Below are 14,156 nucleotides of genomic sequence, written 5' to 3'. Positions count from 1 at the left end.
AACATGGCAGACGAGGAGGCGCGAGTAGTGGAGTAAATAAAACACTATCGTTTACTACTACATACTTATCACGGTGATTCATCAAACAGATAAATGGTGATCCACCTGAACATCTGTTTATCGCTAACATGCATGTGCACCTGTTGATAAAATTTGAGTAATGCTAAATCTGATTAGCCGGTTCCTTGGACACACCAATCTCTTTATGAGTAAGTATTATGCGGATTATACCTTGCTGTAGGAAGGTTTTACATAACGATAGTAAATAACAGCACATTCTCTATACTTCAACTGCTTTTCCCAACTATGATAGGGTCGGCTTCCAGTCTAACCGAATGTAGCTGAGTAGGTACCAGTGTTTTACATGGAGGGACTCCCTATGTGACCTCCTCCACCCTTTTTAACTAGCCGTAACGACTGCAAAGAGGTTCAAATGACATCTGGCACCCACAAATTTTTCGTGACGTCCGAAACACGGAAGCGCTCGTCATAACAAGGTGGTCACCCATCCTCGGGCCTACCGCGCCAAGCGTTATCTATATGGTCGATCAACACGTGTGGCTTTGACACAGCTAAGAGCTCTTCATCGCATGCTATCTACCTAGATATAATACTTATCACCGAGAATTTCTAAGCTGACTAATTACTTTATCGCCAAAAAAATAGACCGACCAAACATTCTGATGATGGAATAAAAAAATATAGATAACTGCAGAAACAGAATACTCTCGTGTTAAAACTGAGGTAAATGAGCCATAAAGCTTACCTACCTAGCTAGCTCGCAGTTCTTCAATGCCAGATTTAATCTTACTTCAATAACAGTTTTTTTGATACTAAAAAATGAGGTCAAATGATTAACATGAGCAATAAAAAAAATCTCGATGCGACTATTTTTCCTCGAACGTTTACAAAGGGGTATTGTATTGTTACGGATGAATTCACAGAAATAGACCGAAATGAATTATAGGTTCCAAGTTAGGGCCGTCTAAATAAGTAGGGACCTGCTATGACTATTTGGCAGCTCGCCTAATTAAAAACAAAGAAGTTGTGTCATTGAGGTTCTGTCCCTGAATTCAACCAAAAAAACTTTAGCTTTATTATATTATGTATGTAGGTATAATTAATGTAGCTAGTGGATTTATTTTCTGTAAAATTTATACCCAGGTTAATTTACACGGCGATCATTGTTTTCCTCAAAGTGAAATATTTTTAAACAACATTGTGTCATGCGTAATAAATTCAGCTTTATGGATATCCCATTTTATAGATTAACTTCAAGCATTAATTGTAAAGTGGGGTTTTATGTAAAATAAAAAGCAAATAAAACGGCAAAGAATTATATTAAAAATTTATTAGCGATTTATCAATTCATAAAATTATCCAAATCTCCTCACAACAATAAATGCTTACCAAAATTAAACATAGTATTGGAAGAATGGCGTTTAGCTAATTTACACTCCAATTAATGTCTAATTCAACTAAAATTAAGTATCAGTTTGTGTTACCAATTGTTATGACTATGAAGGATATACATACAAATTACAATGATTCTAAAACATCAGTCGTTGTACCACTCGCTCTCGCCGAGCTTAAGCACGAAATATTTAACTGGTACTAAATTGTGATTATCAAACACTTGAAAAAATGTTTCAGAAAATAAAATTCATAACATGTGATGGAATCAAGGATCTCCTTCAAATCTTAAAACTGCATTATTTAATCTAAACCACATTTAGGTAAAAGGTACAAAGTTACTAGCTCACTGGTGAAAATAAATAGTTACCTAACAGATAAATGCTTGAACTTGTATCACTTTTTAAAATCAGAGATTGTTACTGATATGATTTTCTGTTGACGGAAGCAAACTTGTTTTTAAGCAACCGTTGGGTATAAAGTCCAGGATTTAGCAACATGGCCGCTGCACTTATAACTCGTCCTTCTCAAGATCTACGTCTGAGAGGTCAATGTCCTCTTCTTGTGGCAGTTCACCGTCTTTGCCGTCCCAGGGCTCGGTGGTCACGATCTTAGGCATCTCTGCGCCTTTAACCGGGGCAGTCTGGCCGCGACCGAATGATAGATCCCTGGAAAAAAGTTGTACGTAAGAAAATATTGTAATGACGCTTGGTAGTGACGTAAATGAAGGGAAATACGTAATGAATTTTTGTAGAAATGACAACGGAATTTAAGGAAACGTTACACATATTTCTCATTAATTAGCTGTTTCATGCGGTTTTACCCGAGAGAATTTGCACCACCTGATAACAATTACCTACTATGTAGTTTTCTCTGGGGTTATTGCGACATACTAAATTTTGTTCTCATCCATGCTCATTATTCCAATTTTATTCGGGGTTTGCGCAGCCGGTTTTTTTAAACCGACTTCCCAAAAAGGTGGAGGTTCTCAATTCGTCGGGATCTTTCTTTCCTACGGGAAAGTATGCTCTCCTACCTGCCGCCATCCCTAACATTCTTTCTAGCCAAGTCTTTCTATTCACGCATTTACAATATAAATGAGTAAGAATAATACACCTACCTAAGGAACTCGTTAATGCCAGTCTCGGAGAAAGATCCCCTGAGGGTGGAGAACTTGAGTTTCTTAGCGTTGACGACAGCCATGGCGGGGTAGCCGAAGCCGCCCAGCTCCAGCGCTTCCTCCAAAGCTGGTTGTGCGCCAGCCTCCGCCCACACCCATCTACAAGAGAAGAATAATTTTCTTATTTAATTGCAATTTCAAATCGTTGGAGATCCTAAATAAATAAATAAAATGATGAGGCTGCCTAATAATTGATTTTTTGCAAGAATGTATAAAGTTGCTTCTGGGATTTTTTTATTCATAAGCAAATCATGGTTATTTCAAGATTGAATCTAATCTACGTTTCTATATTGTGTTTATATGCAAGCTTAGACAATGCTGTCCACACCAGCACACACATTTTAGGTATTTTATTTTTGATTAAATAACTAAAGTAGGTAACTATGGAAAATTTAGTTTGCGACTTGAAATCCATACATCACCATTACAATTCTTCCCATATGCTGGGTGTTGGCACCTGATCACAAGCCATTGGTAGTGTTATTAGACACAAATATAAAGCCCCCAGTTCACATTGGCCCATGCGTGGCCAATACACGCCATCAGCAATGTGTACACGAGGTATTGATGTATGTTGGCGGACAATTGTCAATGTTGGCGTGCAATCAGGGAGTTGTCGGGTTTTTGGGCATAATATGAACGTGCTAACTCACCCCCACATCTTGCTCTTGTACTTGTCGCCGAGCCTGGCGAGTATGGCGAGGTACTCGTTGCGGCAAGCGGCGTTGCAGTCCAGGATGTGCGGCAGGATGGACACCACGCAAAGCGGCTTCTCGCTGCAAGCCTGCATTGTCGCCTCGTCTATGACCTGGAATAACAATGTATTATTTTTAAAACAACAGCTTTTTTATAAATGTAGGATGTATAATAATGCATTTTCTAGTCTGTTTGCTTGTTTCAGCTAATCTATGAAATGGCTGGATCCTTTTTAACGGGACGTTCAATGGCACTGTCCTTCTAATATTTTACATCTACCTTTATTGGTCTAAATATACCTGTATTTTATATTACTCACCAACCTACCAATCAATGTTTTTTTTTTTGCTTATCCTGTCTCTAGTCTAGTTAGGTCTAGGCTCTATTTAATTATAAAAAGCTCTATTAAATTCTATTAATGCCAATTTACGCTATAGGAAACGATGAAGGCTATTTAGTAAAATACACTATACTTGTGTGGTAGTTGGTAGCAACTAATGGCAGCTGGTAGCAATTAGGTGGCAACTCTCTATATGTACTTGGAGGAATGACAGCGATATTGACGATGACCTTATGTTGGTGACAAACCACTACACAATAAGTTTGTATTACTATCTTTTACTAACAGGCAGAGTGAGAAACAATAGGACTCGTTATGGCAAGTCTAAACGTCCCTTTTTGAGCCTCATAAAGTCGTCTACACTTGTTAATAGAAGTTTAACTTTCGTACGATTCCCTGGGTCAATCTGCAAGTAAAAGATAGTAATAGTTATTGATGTACCCAAGCCAAGAGGAATTAACAGGAATAGAATAGAATATTCTTTATTGTACACCAAAACAAACATAGAGAAGGACATTACAAAAAAAAAAATATTAAGGAATATTAAGATTCCAAATTATTGTAGATAAATAAAAGGTCTTATGGGTGAGAAAAATACAAATACAGGATGTTGTAAAGGTGTAATTTTTTTTAGTCTAACTGCTGGTCCCTTGGGCCTTGGTCTTACTAGTCCTAGTGGCAGACCAAGCGCTGGTGACAAGACTTTGAAATTTTCGTCGCTAATTGCATGCTTCCGACAGAATAGGTAGCCACCGATATCGGGCACAGGGTCCAAGGTACCGGTGGCCCCAGAGACAGAAGCCTCCTGACAATAAGCACCTTATCAAGGAGTACTGCCTTCTGAATCAGCCCCTTGATCCAGCCGCCTAAAGAGAGCCTCATGAGGTGTTGGTCGAGGCTCTTGGCTATTAGACCATTGGCCGTAACGACAATCGGCACAATAACAGCAGCCGTGTCGACACTCCATATGGCGACAACCTCGTGCGCTAAGTCGAGATAATTTATTTGTTTCCCTTTATTATATTTATTTTTTTGTTTGTACATTTGTAAAATATCTAATGACAGATGTCCATTGTCTTTACCGCTGTTTACACAAATCATAATCCTTTTCGAATCTGATGTAATATAAACAAATAATAATCGGCTAGTTATATAAGCGGAGATTATGTTTATATTCCCGCAGTAACTCAATCGTGATAAGGTTTACGATATTATACTGTATTGGAGCGGAAACGCGTGTGAAATATATTTTTGGGTATTCAGGTTAGAAGTTGCGATGGATGCAGGCATGGTATTTTGGATATTATCGTAATTTTGTGCGTGTGTTTTTTCAGATTTTAACATTCCTGTTATTTTATTGTGAAAAATGCCTTTCGAGATAAAGAACTCAAGAGTACTGGATCTAACAAGAATCACTATAGTTCGGCCATTCAGAGAATGCGTTCCTGACACGTCGCGATTGAACTGACGACGTAACTACATTCATTGATTATTGATATAATAATGTTGTTTTAATGCTCCTCAATTGTTAAAACGGTAAACAACCAGCAAAAATATTTTTATCGTAACTGCAACGCCATTGCAAAGTTACGTCGTCAGTTCAATCGCGACGTGTCAGGAACGCATTCTCTGAATGGCCGAACTATAGAAGTCGAAATTCAAACGGAAGACTCTTGCATGATAATAAAGGCCAGACATTAGCAATGGATACTAATCGGGTACGTTCAGTGCTGGATTCATTCTTACATAAAAATGTTTCTGAACTACCCAGCATTAAGCTGTTTAGCCAAATATTTTGAAAATAACCATTTGACGCCTTATTCATTTTCATAACGTTTCAGTCCACTTAAAATTCACACTTAGCCAACTTCGGATAAGCAAAGCTTCTTGCTCGACGATATCTATACGAATAGATACGAAGGAGTCAAACAGCTAATTTCAGAATTGCGAACTTACTTGGTGTGTCTTTTCCCATGGATATTTTATTTCTAGCACTAAAAAATACAAGATACAATAGAAATCTTACCTGCACAATCTCAGGGGCGGGCACATTTTCAGCGAGCTTTTCAAGGGCATAAGCGACAATGTCGCTAGCAGTCCTGCCGCCGTTGTAGTCTTCAGCGGAATCCGCGGTCTTTTTGCCTGAAGGGAACAACTTGATGGTCGGGTACCCTTGCACTTGGAAGCGGGAAGCCATTGCTTGGTGTACTGTGGCATCTAGGGCTCCGAGTTTCACCTGGAAGGTATGGAGTTTTGAGTTAAAAAAGGTTGTTACTTTGGTATTGTGATTAGTATAAAGGAAATCATATGCGTACATGACCAGTTTGCATAGGTAAGGTGTGCAGTTTTGAACTAGCCAGTGAAGATGAAATTAGTATTTTTTTTAAGGTTCGTAAAAAGACGAAAAAAGATTTATATATTTCAAAGAAATATTTATTGTAAAAAAATCCCATTTCCTAGTTCGATTTTAATTTAAAATGTCAGAATGAAAGAATATCGTAATATTTTCATCATTTCATGTATAATTGTGTAAGTATAATAATGTTTTAAATATTTTGTTCCAGTAGCAGTTCTTCAAACTTCAAACCATACACAGACAGGATTGTGTTGCTGGGGAGTTTGTTGCACCCATTCTTATTCCCAGCAATAACACCTAGGAATTGGTCAAGGGTGGGCAATTTTGAGGATTGTCTTTTGTAAATTTGACTGATTTTGGCTGATTTTCAGCCTACTTTGAATAAATTGTTTTTTATCATTACAAGTAATTTGTAGCTTTTTCAGAGAACTAGAAAAAATACTTCATAACAATCATACATAACTTATAGGTATTTTTCGTTTTCCCATATAATAAATTTATTAACATTCGAATTATCAGAACATTAACCCATTAGCATTGTCGATAAGAGCGCCAAGCAAGAAATTGATTAGCCGAGTAATTAGCTAATAATTGATTAAAACCGTAAAAATGTCATGGTGGGTGTATTTAATTTCAATTTTAATATAAAATTGTTAGTAATTTATTTAAAACAAGATGTTTGAACTGTAAAGGCAAGACTTGCGTATATGTAATCAGTTATTAATTTGTACTTTTAAGTATGTTGTCGAGTTTCTCAGGTACACTTATACCCGAGGTATGTCAGTCTGAATTTAGTCAATTAGCTGCGAGGTGCTTATTATAAAGTTTTGGTCTTAAAATATTTTCTTCATTAAACGATTTCGTTTATTTTTTGTTTTATAAAACGTTTTTGTTATGTTATTTATGTAACGATTTTGTTTATTAAACGGCTAAATCCATTGGGTTTGTTAACTATTTCATGTTAAAACTGCTATCCATTTCCTTAAAATTTCTCATATAAATAGATGGTACTAAAGACTATTATAGACTGTAGTCTATAATAGTCTTTGTATTTATAAAAATGTATTTTATACTGGTTCGGGAACCAATTCCCTCGGGACGCTAATGCTTGTAAATACTAAAAATATTAATTTTTCAGGTAAATAATTGTAACTAACCTTGCCCTTAAGTTCAGAAGCAGCCTTAGCCCAGTGGGGCTCCAAGTTCTTGCAGTGCCCGCACCAGGGCGCGTAGAACTCCACCAGCCAGAGGTCTTCGCTGTTCAGCACCAGCTTTTGGAAGTTCTCGTCCGTCAGGGTGATCACGTCAGAGTCCGACTGAAGAGAAAAAAGAAATACTTATTGTAAAATTTATGTAGTATGTTTATGAAGATAATATTATATGCTATATTTTAAGGAGTGTTTAGGTTCCTCAAAATAAACATTTATGATTTTTGCAGGTTACGTGTAGTACATACATATGTTATAGTTTGGATTTTAGGATTCTAGAATAAAACACCGTTTTCTAGTTGGTATTGTTAATGATAAGTTTATGGGAGGTAAAGTCAAGACTATTTAAAAAAATCTTACTAATTTTATATTTTTGACTTATTTTATTAAGGGCCTTACCAATTCACAGCCGCAAACAGCCGCGCGGACAACCGCAATAATCGACTTTAGTGACATTACAATAAGGAAGTCTATAAATTATTAAGAAAGGCTTACTTGAATGGATAAGTAAACAGACAACACTTTGCATTTATTTGGAAACGCCCTTTTCTGTTAGAAGACCAATCGAAAATTAGGTAATAACCTTAATAAATAAAGACTGAATTCTAGCCAAGACTATTTCCGAGAGTTAAACCAGAGCATAATTTATTATGTCTGTGTAGTGTCTACAAAGGAAAGTTATTTTGAAAACTAGTGCGACACTATCAAAATATGCTTCCGTAAATAGAAATATGTTTTTGTTCTCGACTGGCCGAGTGCCATTTACTTCTAGAGACAAATAGTTCAGGAAATAAAATGTTAATAAGCGTATCCGCGTGTAATATTATATTCACAGAAAGTGCAAAATAAAGGCTATATTTCATGTACTTTTATTCTTTATTGCTCTATGAAAATGAATAACCTTATAGTCACGATTTATTGATTTCCTTACCAACATCCTAAAGAAATTTCATTTTTACGATCAATATCGGCTGGAAGTGAGAGATTGTAAGTATGAAGGCCGGTAAATGTTTTCGAGCATAATAATGTTTTATAGGTAATAAGAAAAACGCTATTTACTATTGGCAAATTGGGATTACATATCTATAAGTAATATATTGTTTATTTATTTTTGTTTATGACAAATGGGAGTTCTTTCAGCAATGACAGTAGGAGTTGCTCTTCTAAATATTATATAGTCATGTCGAATTTCGCTAGAAGAGGTTCTCTTCAAGCATGTATAGAAACCTCTTTAGACTTATATGGTGCCAGTTTCAAAAAGGAGGTCAGTAAGTCCACTGACGTGGCCCAATAGAACACATTATAAAGTGAGAGGACGCGTAGGAGTTGTGTGGGTGCATATCCACGACATGCGACGAAAAAATAATATATCCCCTCCTACACAATGTCGGATCGATTTCTATGCAAAGATACTTATAGAAAAGTTGTGAATATTCTGGAGACATTGAAAAATTGTTGTGTCTAGGAATTTTATACACATCTGTTTTATACATCTCGATTTGCGTTTGCACTTCGCTTTAACGCTAGTGAGAGATATTTTTTTATCAAAAATATATTCAATTTATGTATTGAAAAATATAATCATGTTCCAATATATTTTTTTGGATGTTCTTCTTATTACATAGGAACGGCCGCTGATCGTGATCGAGTTCGAGATCGACGATCGAGTTTATCTAATCAATGATCTCAATAAATCAAGTTAGAATTACAGATAGAAACTCGAGAGCCCTAAACATAAAGAAATGATTTAGAAACCAGATAAGGATGAATAGATCAAATGATTTTTGTCTTTTCACATGGTAAGGTTCAATGAGAATAGTTCTTTCTAAAAATAGATAATTTGTTGACATAACTGTTACAGTGGTGCGCCGTAAGATAAGGTGCCAACGCCCCTTATAAGGTACATACTACTGTATGGAAATTATAAACCTTCTCGATTATTCTTTTAAGAATTATTAAACCAATTAAGCTTCACATTATTTTGTCCTGCGTCAGAAAAAGGTCATATTAGTCAATTATCCATGCATAAAAATTCTTGATTAAGCACAGTATCGACATTTAGGAATGAACTTTAAAATACACGTGGTTTATGTTTAATTATATTTACACGGAAAGTGCAGTGTATGGAACATTAAATTATTATAGGCAAAATTGCAATGAAAATTAATTTTCCACTTTATAATTAAGTAATTTCATATTGATGACTCATAAATTGAACACGACTCATTTATTTTAATTATGGTACAACCAACCATAAAGATTAATTATAATCTATGTAGACCTTTTCGGAGGTTTGAGCGACGTTTTACAATAGTGGCATTTTCATGAACAACTCTTCCTTGCAAGGCGTATTTCAGCCTCATTAGAGCCTTAATTATCTTAGGTCTTTCATCTTTGTCGATGACACCACGGAATAACTGATTTTGTAACATTCTAAACTGTTCTATGACCGTCAAACTGGGGTTAGATGTGGATACAGTCATAGTTGTAGGTTCAGTAGTAAGTTCTATTGTGGGTTCATTAGTAAGTTCTATTGCGGGTTCAGTAGTAAGTTCTATTATGGGTTCATTAGTAAGTTCTGTTGTGGGTACACTTGTAAGTTCCGTTGTAGGTTCAGTAGCTTTTGTGGTAGTTCGACGTTGTGTATTTTTCTTCTTAATGGGTGTTCTAACTGGCTTTCTCATTCTAAATATTTCTTTTGAAAGATCTACAGCAATTGTAGACTCTGTAGCGTTTGTGGCTATTTGACCAGGTATATTTTTCTTCTTAATAGGCGTTCTTAATGGCTTTTTCATTCTACCTATTTCTTTTGTATGATCAACAACAATTGTAGACTTAGTAGCTTTTGTGGTAGTCAGACGGTATATCCTTTTCTTCTTTGTAGATGTTTTTACTGGCTTTCTCATTTTGACTATTTCTTTTGTAGGATCTATTGTAGGCTCTGTTGTTAGTGAACCAGGTTCACAAGTTTCTGAGGTGTTGTCAGTTTGTTCAATAGACTGTTGTGTTGTCATATAATCAATTGGCTTGTGTCTAACCGTGTGGCTTGTGGCTGGTCTCTTCCGTTTCCATTGTATAATGTGGCCAAAGGTTTCTGGTGGCGGCTAGTGAAAATGTAGTGTTAGGTAAAAATGTTGCACAAGTATGAACATTTTATATGTGGTGCCAGTTGAAATTCAGATATGTGTTGATTTAGTTAGGTATGATTGATATGTTAGGAAAGTGGGTGTGATTGAAAGTAGTGTGGGATACAGATTATACTGCCATATAACTATGTCTGTGTATAAATGTAATATTGATGATTGGTATTGAAGCCATAAGTTGTATATATCAAATGCAACAGTAAACTTATAATAATAATTGATGGTTGACAAAGACAAAATTAATAAAGGAATCTATGTACTGTAATGATAATAATTTACCTTAAAACCCAGTTATATCATAATTGACTACTTTGTACTAAAGTCATTATGTTTTTACTGAAGGTACAGATAAATTCGTTTTACATACATTACATATCTATCTAAATAAAAGTGCAATTGAACAAACATTGAAATCAAATAAACACCATTCTTCTGTGTGCAAAATAAACTAGAAAAATATATTGTTTATTCAAATGCATCTACAGAAACAGCTACAAGAATGTGAAACATTAGAAGGTTATAGAAATATAATAATAAAAGAATAGATTGTGATTATGACAATACAGTAAACATGAAGGTAAGAATTTATTTTCTACCACCACACGTTGTTATTACTTGCATATCTGCTGCGAGATACATAGTCCTTTATAAGTCTATCAATACTCTTTAAAACCTTTACCTTTTCTGATGAGCGTTCAGGTCTGGTACCAAGACGGCCATATGCCTTGTTCTTCAGGGCTTCGAGACAGGCATCTACCATAGCTGATGCGGTCCTTGAACCTTTGTAAGGAGTGTGCTGGCTGCCGGTGAAGATCTTAATGGTAGGGAACCCAGTGACTCCATACTTTTTGGCAAAGCTTCTGTGCTGGTCGGCATCCATTGCTCCTACTTTGACCATGCCCTATAAATTAAAAATATAATTAGAAGAGAAGTGTGTGAAGATTTTATGCTCTTCTCAGACGCCTTGTAAGACTTTCTATACTTAAGAAACATGAGATTTCATGCATTTCATCATGATGAAATACTTGGTTGTATCGCTGTGTATTAAGTTCAAATTTATCCGATAGAGGTACATATGTCTCAATTTGATCTGCAGCTTGCCACTGAGTCAATTGCACTTGTGTAGAGTAGTTTGGTGAGCTAAAGAGTTAAAAGACTGATATAGCTCTTTTCATAAAAAAAGAGTGATATAGATCAAAAGGACTGTATCTTTCTGTATCTGGGAACTTTCTAGAAGTATTCTATCATCATGGCATTTTATGATTGTATTCAAGCTAAGGTTTAAATGAATAATTACAATTTCAGAAAATCAGTAAGAGGTTCGTCTAGATAATTATAACATTTGATTCTGAATATCTTAGTGACAAAGCATATAAATGGATAGGCATCAGGAGTCTGGCAAGGACTAGAAGACCCTCTTACAACAAATGTCTGGTAGATGGAGATTTGGCACGTACCTTCAATGCATCGGCAGTTTTCTTGTATTCTGGAACTAGGTTCTTACAGTGGCCGCACCACGGAGCGTAGAACTCGACCAACCACACTTCATTACTATCCGTGACTAGTTTGTCGAAATTATTTGGTGTCAGATCCACGACACTGGAACTCGAGTCGTACAAGGCGAAACCCGACCCCACACATAGTAAAATACCTAAAAATTCAACGTGAACATTACAGCCGGCGACAATATTTTAAACATAGCAAATTGATTTCACAGAATAATTTTGTTATTTAAACATACCCAAGAAATATATGTGCAACATCGTGGGTTGATTTTATGCTACTTAATTTAAAAACTATAAAAACACGTATTATTTTTTCTAATTGAGATCGCACAAGTAATCGGCTAAACAACGAGCCGAAGAAATAAACACGTCAATTCTTTTCGCATCCCAAAGAAAGACACGATATTGTCAATGGAATTCGTGGACTCCCATTATTGGTTGATTTATTTTTGCCGCTAAAAGTTATTGCATTATTTACAATGGCAACTCTGTGATGTTGTTCAATGCGGCGTGTGCGTCAGTAAAATGACGAATAGTCGATATAATTTTATTACAAATTGTAAAATAACAATTTCATTGTTTTGATTTTTCATAGAAATCAATTGCAACTCTCAGTACATGGAATATAATATGGCTTTGGTTTCATTCAATCGTATAGATAGATACATAGTTAAGTTTGTGAATATTATCGATTTGCATTATACTTACCGGAAAGAAGTCAAGGGAGAAGAAGTGATTAACCAGTTAATTTCTTAACAGTTATTTACGCGATACGAGGTTTTAGTTTGTAATTTCAATAAACAGATAAATCATTTTGTCATAAGCCATTAATATTTATGGAGCTTTAATGAAAATATCCTGTAGTGGTTTTTCGTGTATTCAGTAAGCTTTTGTATTTGGTATGCACAAGGGTGTCACTCGGCGTTTGTCATTCCATAGTTTTACTTCATCACTAGCTGATCTCAAAATACAATATCCTTCCCTTACCCATGAGAACCAACCTATGTTACTTCCCTTATGATCCCCACGTGATTCAGGACCTCGTTAACTCTTTCAAAGTATTAGACCGCCCTGACTTATAGCATGGGCACAATCGCAAAAGGCTAGAGGAATTCGTTTATTTAGTCTGTTTGAGAGGATAGACCGTGAAATAATGATAAAAAAACCAGGCATTCCACATTATTTTTTTATTTTGCAATCATTATTCTCATTTAACACTTTACTTTGAGGCAGGTAATTCTTAACGAGTGCATCAAATTCTCTTAAGGCCTTTATTTTAATCGATGAGTAATCGTCTGGGTTCTTGCCGAGGCGCTTATAGACTTCGTACCTCGAGGCAGTTAAGCAGGCTTCAACCAAACCTTCTACCACTCTTCTGCCTTTGTAGATAAAGTTTGTCGTATTTGTAAAAATCTTTAAAGTGGGGTAGGATTTGATGTCTGCTTCGGCGATGAACATTTTATATTTCTCACCATTTACAGCTCCAACCTTGATAATGCCCTGAAATGTTATGTTCGTATTTATTTAGTTTAGGGGGATAAATCGCCTATGGCCTATTTCATCAAATGTAGACGAGAACGACCATTTAGTTGTCACTGAACTATAAAATGAAGAGCCAACACGAAAAATTCTCTTTTCGAGATAGCAGATGCTCGGCTGCTCACTAAATATTTATAGTAATAACTTCAGGTAACAACTTGGATGAGCTTAATAAGTATTGGTTTTAATTCACGGTCAGACACACATACCTTTAATGCTTCAGCTGCAAGCTTGAAATCAGGAGCTAGTCTCTGACAGTAGCCGCACCATGGCACGTAGTATTCAACCAACCAAACCCCATCACTTTTAACGACTAGATCCTTGAAGTTAAATGGCGTGAGCTCCACCACATGCGGGTTACCGTTGTACAAGGCATACCCACACCTAAGCCCACACGAAACGAACAATACAAATCCTAAAAAATAAACTCGATTTAATCCTACCAACCTTATATTCATACTTTATTTCCATAAAGTGCATTAACGTATTAGAAAATAAAAGATTGACATAGTAAAAAAGTCTTGAAGATAAGTGTGTTTTAATTAAAAAGTACGAGTTATCGGTCCAAGAGTAAACAGTGCGTGCACTGTAGGTATAAACAATTTCACTAGAATAAAACTATCGGTAGGTCATTCTTATTCAGCCTCGTGCTGGACACGCTCAGTGAGGATGCTCAATGGATTCTCGCCACAGAGTGTCTTTGGTTAGCACGTGTGCCTAGAATTTTCAGCTGTTTTCTGTGTTTTTGTGACCTTTTGTGACTTAATTTTGTGTCT

At 35.9% G+C, this 14,156-nt stretch overlaps 2 protein-coding genes across 2 annotated transcripts; both read right to left on the bottom strand.

Moving 5' to 3' along the window:
- Positions 1-1,336: 1,336 nt before the first annotated feature.
- Positions 1,337-12,232, bottom strand: LOC124630633 (protein disulfide-isomerase A6 homolog). Its single transcript, XM_047164602.1, has 8 exons — positions 12,078-12,232; positions 11,794-11,987; positions 11,016-11,237; positions 7,143-7,301; positions 5,656-5,865; positions 3,247-3,401; positions 2,534-2,692; positions 1,337-2,081 (listed from the first exon to the last, which is right to left on the bottom strand). Exons 1-8 carry the CDS (start codon positions 12,097-12,099, stop codon positions 1,925-1,927), a joined length of 1,278 nt encoding a protein of 425 aa, XP_047020558.1. The 5' UTR covers positions 12,100-12,232; the 3' UTR covers positions 1,337-1,924.
- A 781-nt stretch (positions 12,233-13,013) lies between these two features.
- LOC124632868 (protein disulfide-isomerase A6-like) lies at positions 13,014-13,838 on the bottom strand. The gene is made up of 2 exons (XM_047167845.1): positions 13,590-13,838; positions 13,014-13,341 (listed from the first exon to the last, which is right to left on the bottom strand). The coding sequence occupies exons 1-2, from the start codon at positions 13,836-13,838 to the stop codon at positions 13,021-13,023; spliced, it is 570 nt and encodes a 189-aa protein (XP_047023801.1). The 3' UTR covers positions 13,014-13,020.
- Positions 13,839-14,156: the final 318 nt, after the last annotated feature.

Source organism: Helicoverpa zea, chromosome 1, assembly GCF_022581195.2.
Source record: "Helicoverpa zea isolate HzStark_Cry1AcR chromosome 1, ilHelZeax1.1, whole genome shotgun sequence".
NCBI lineage: Eukaryota > Metazoa > Arthropoda > Insecta > Lepidoptera > Noctuidae > Helicoverpa > Helicoverpa zea.
This window is presented reverse-complemented; position numbering and strand designations above follow the sequence as displayed.

Excerpts from the sequence above, each read along its gene's own strand:
- LOC124630633 (XM_047164602.1), bottom strand. The coding sequence starts at position 12,099 with ATGTTGCACATATATTTCTTGG. Across the intron at positions 7,302-11,015 it reads CTGAACGCTCATCAGAAAAG|TCGGACTCTGACGTGATCAC; the intron begins GTAAAGGTTTTA and ends TTTTCTCTTCAG. Across the intron at positions 3,402-5,655 it reads CCGCCCCTGAGATTGTGCAG|GTCATAGACGAGGCGACAAT; the intron begins GTAAGATTTCTA and ends TTGTTATTCCAG.
- LOC124632868 (XM_047167845.1), bottom strand. The coding sequence starts at position 13,838 with ATGAATATAAGGTTGGTAGGATTAAATCGAGTTTATTTTTTAGGATTT. Across the intron at positions 13,342-13,589 it reads TTGCAGCTGAAGCATTAAAG|GGCATTATCAAGGTTGGAGC; the intron begins GTATGTGTGTCT and ends ATAACATTTCAG.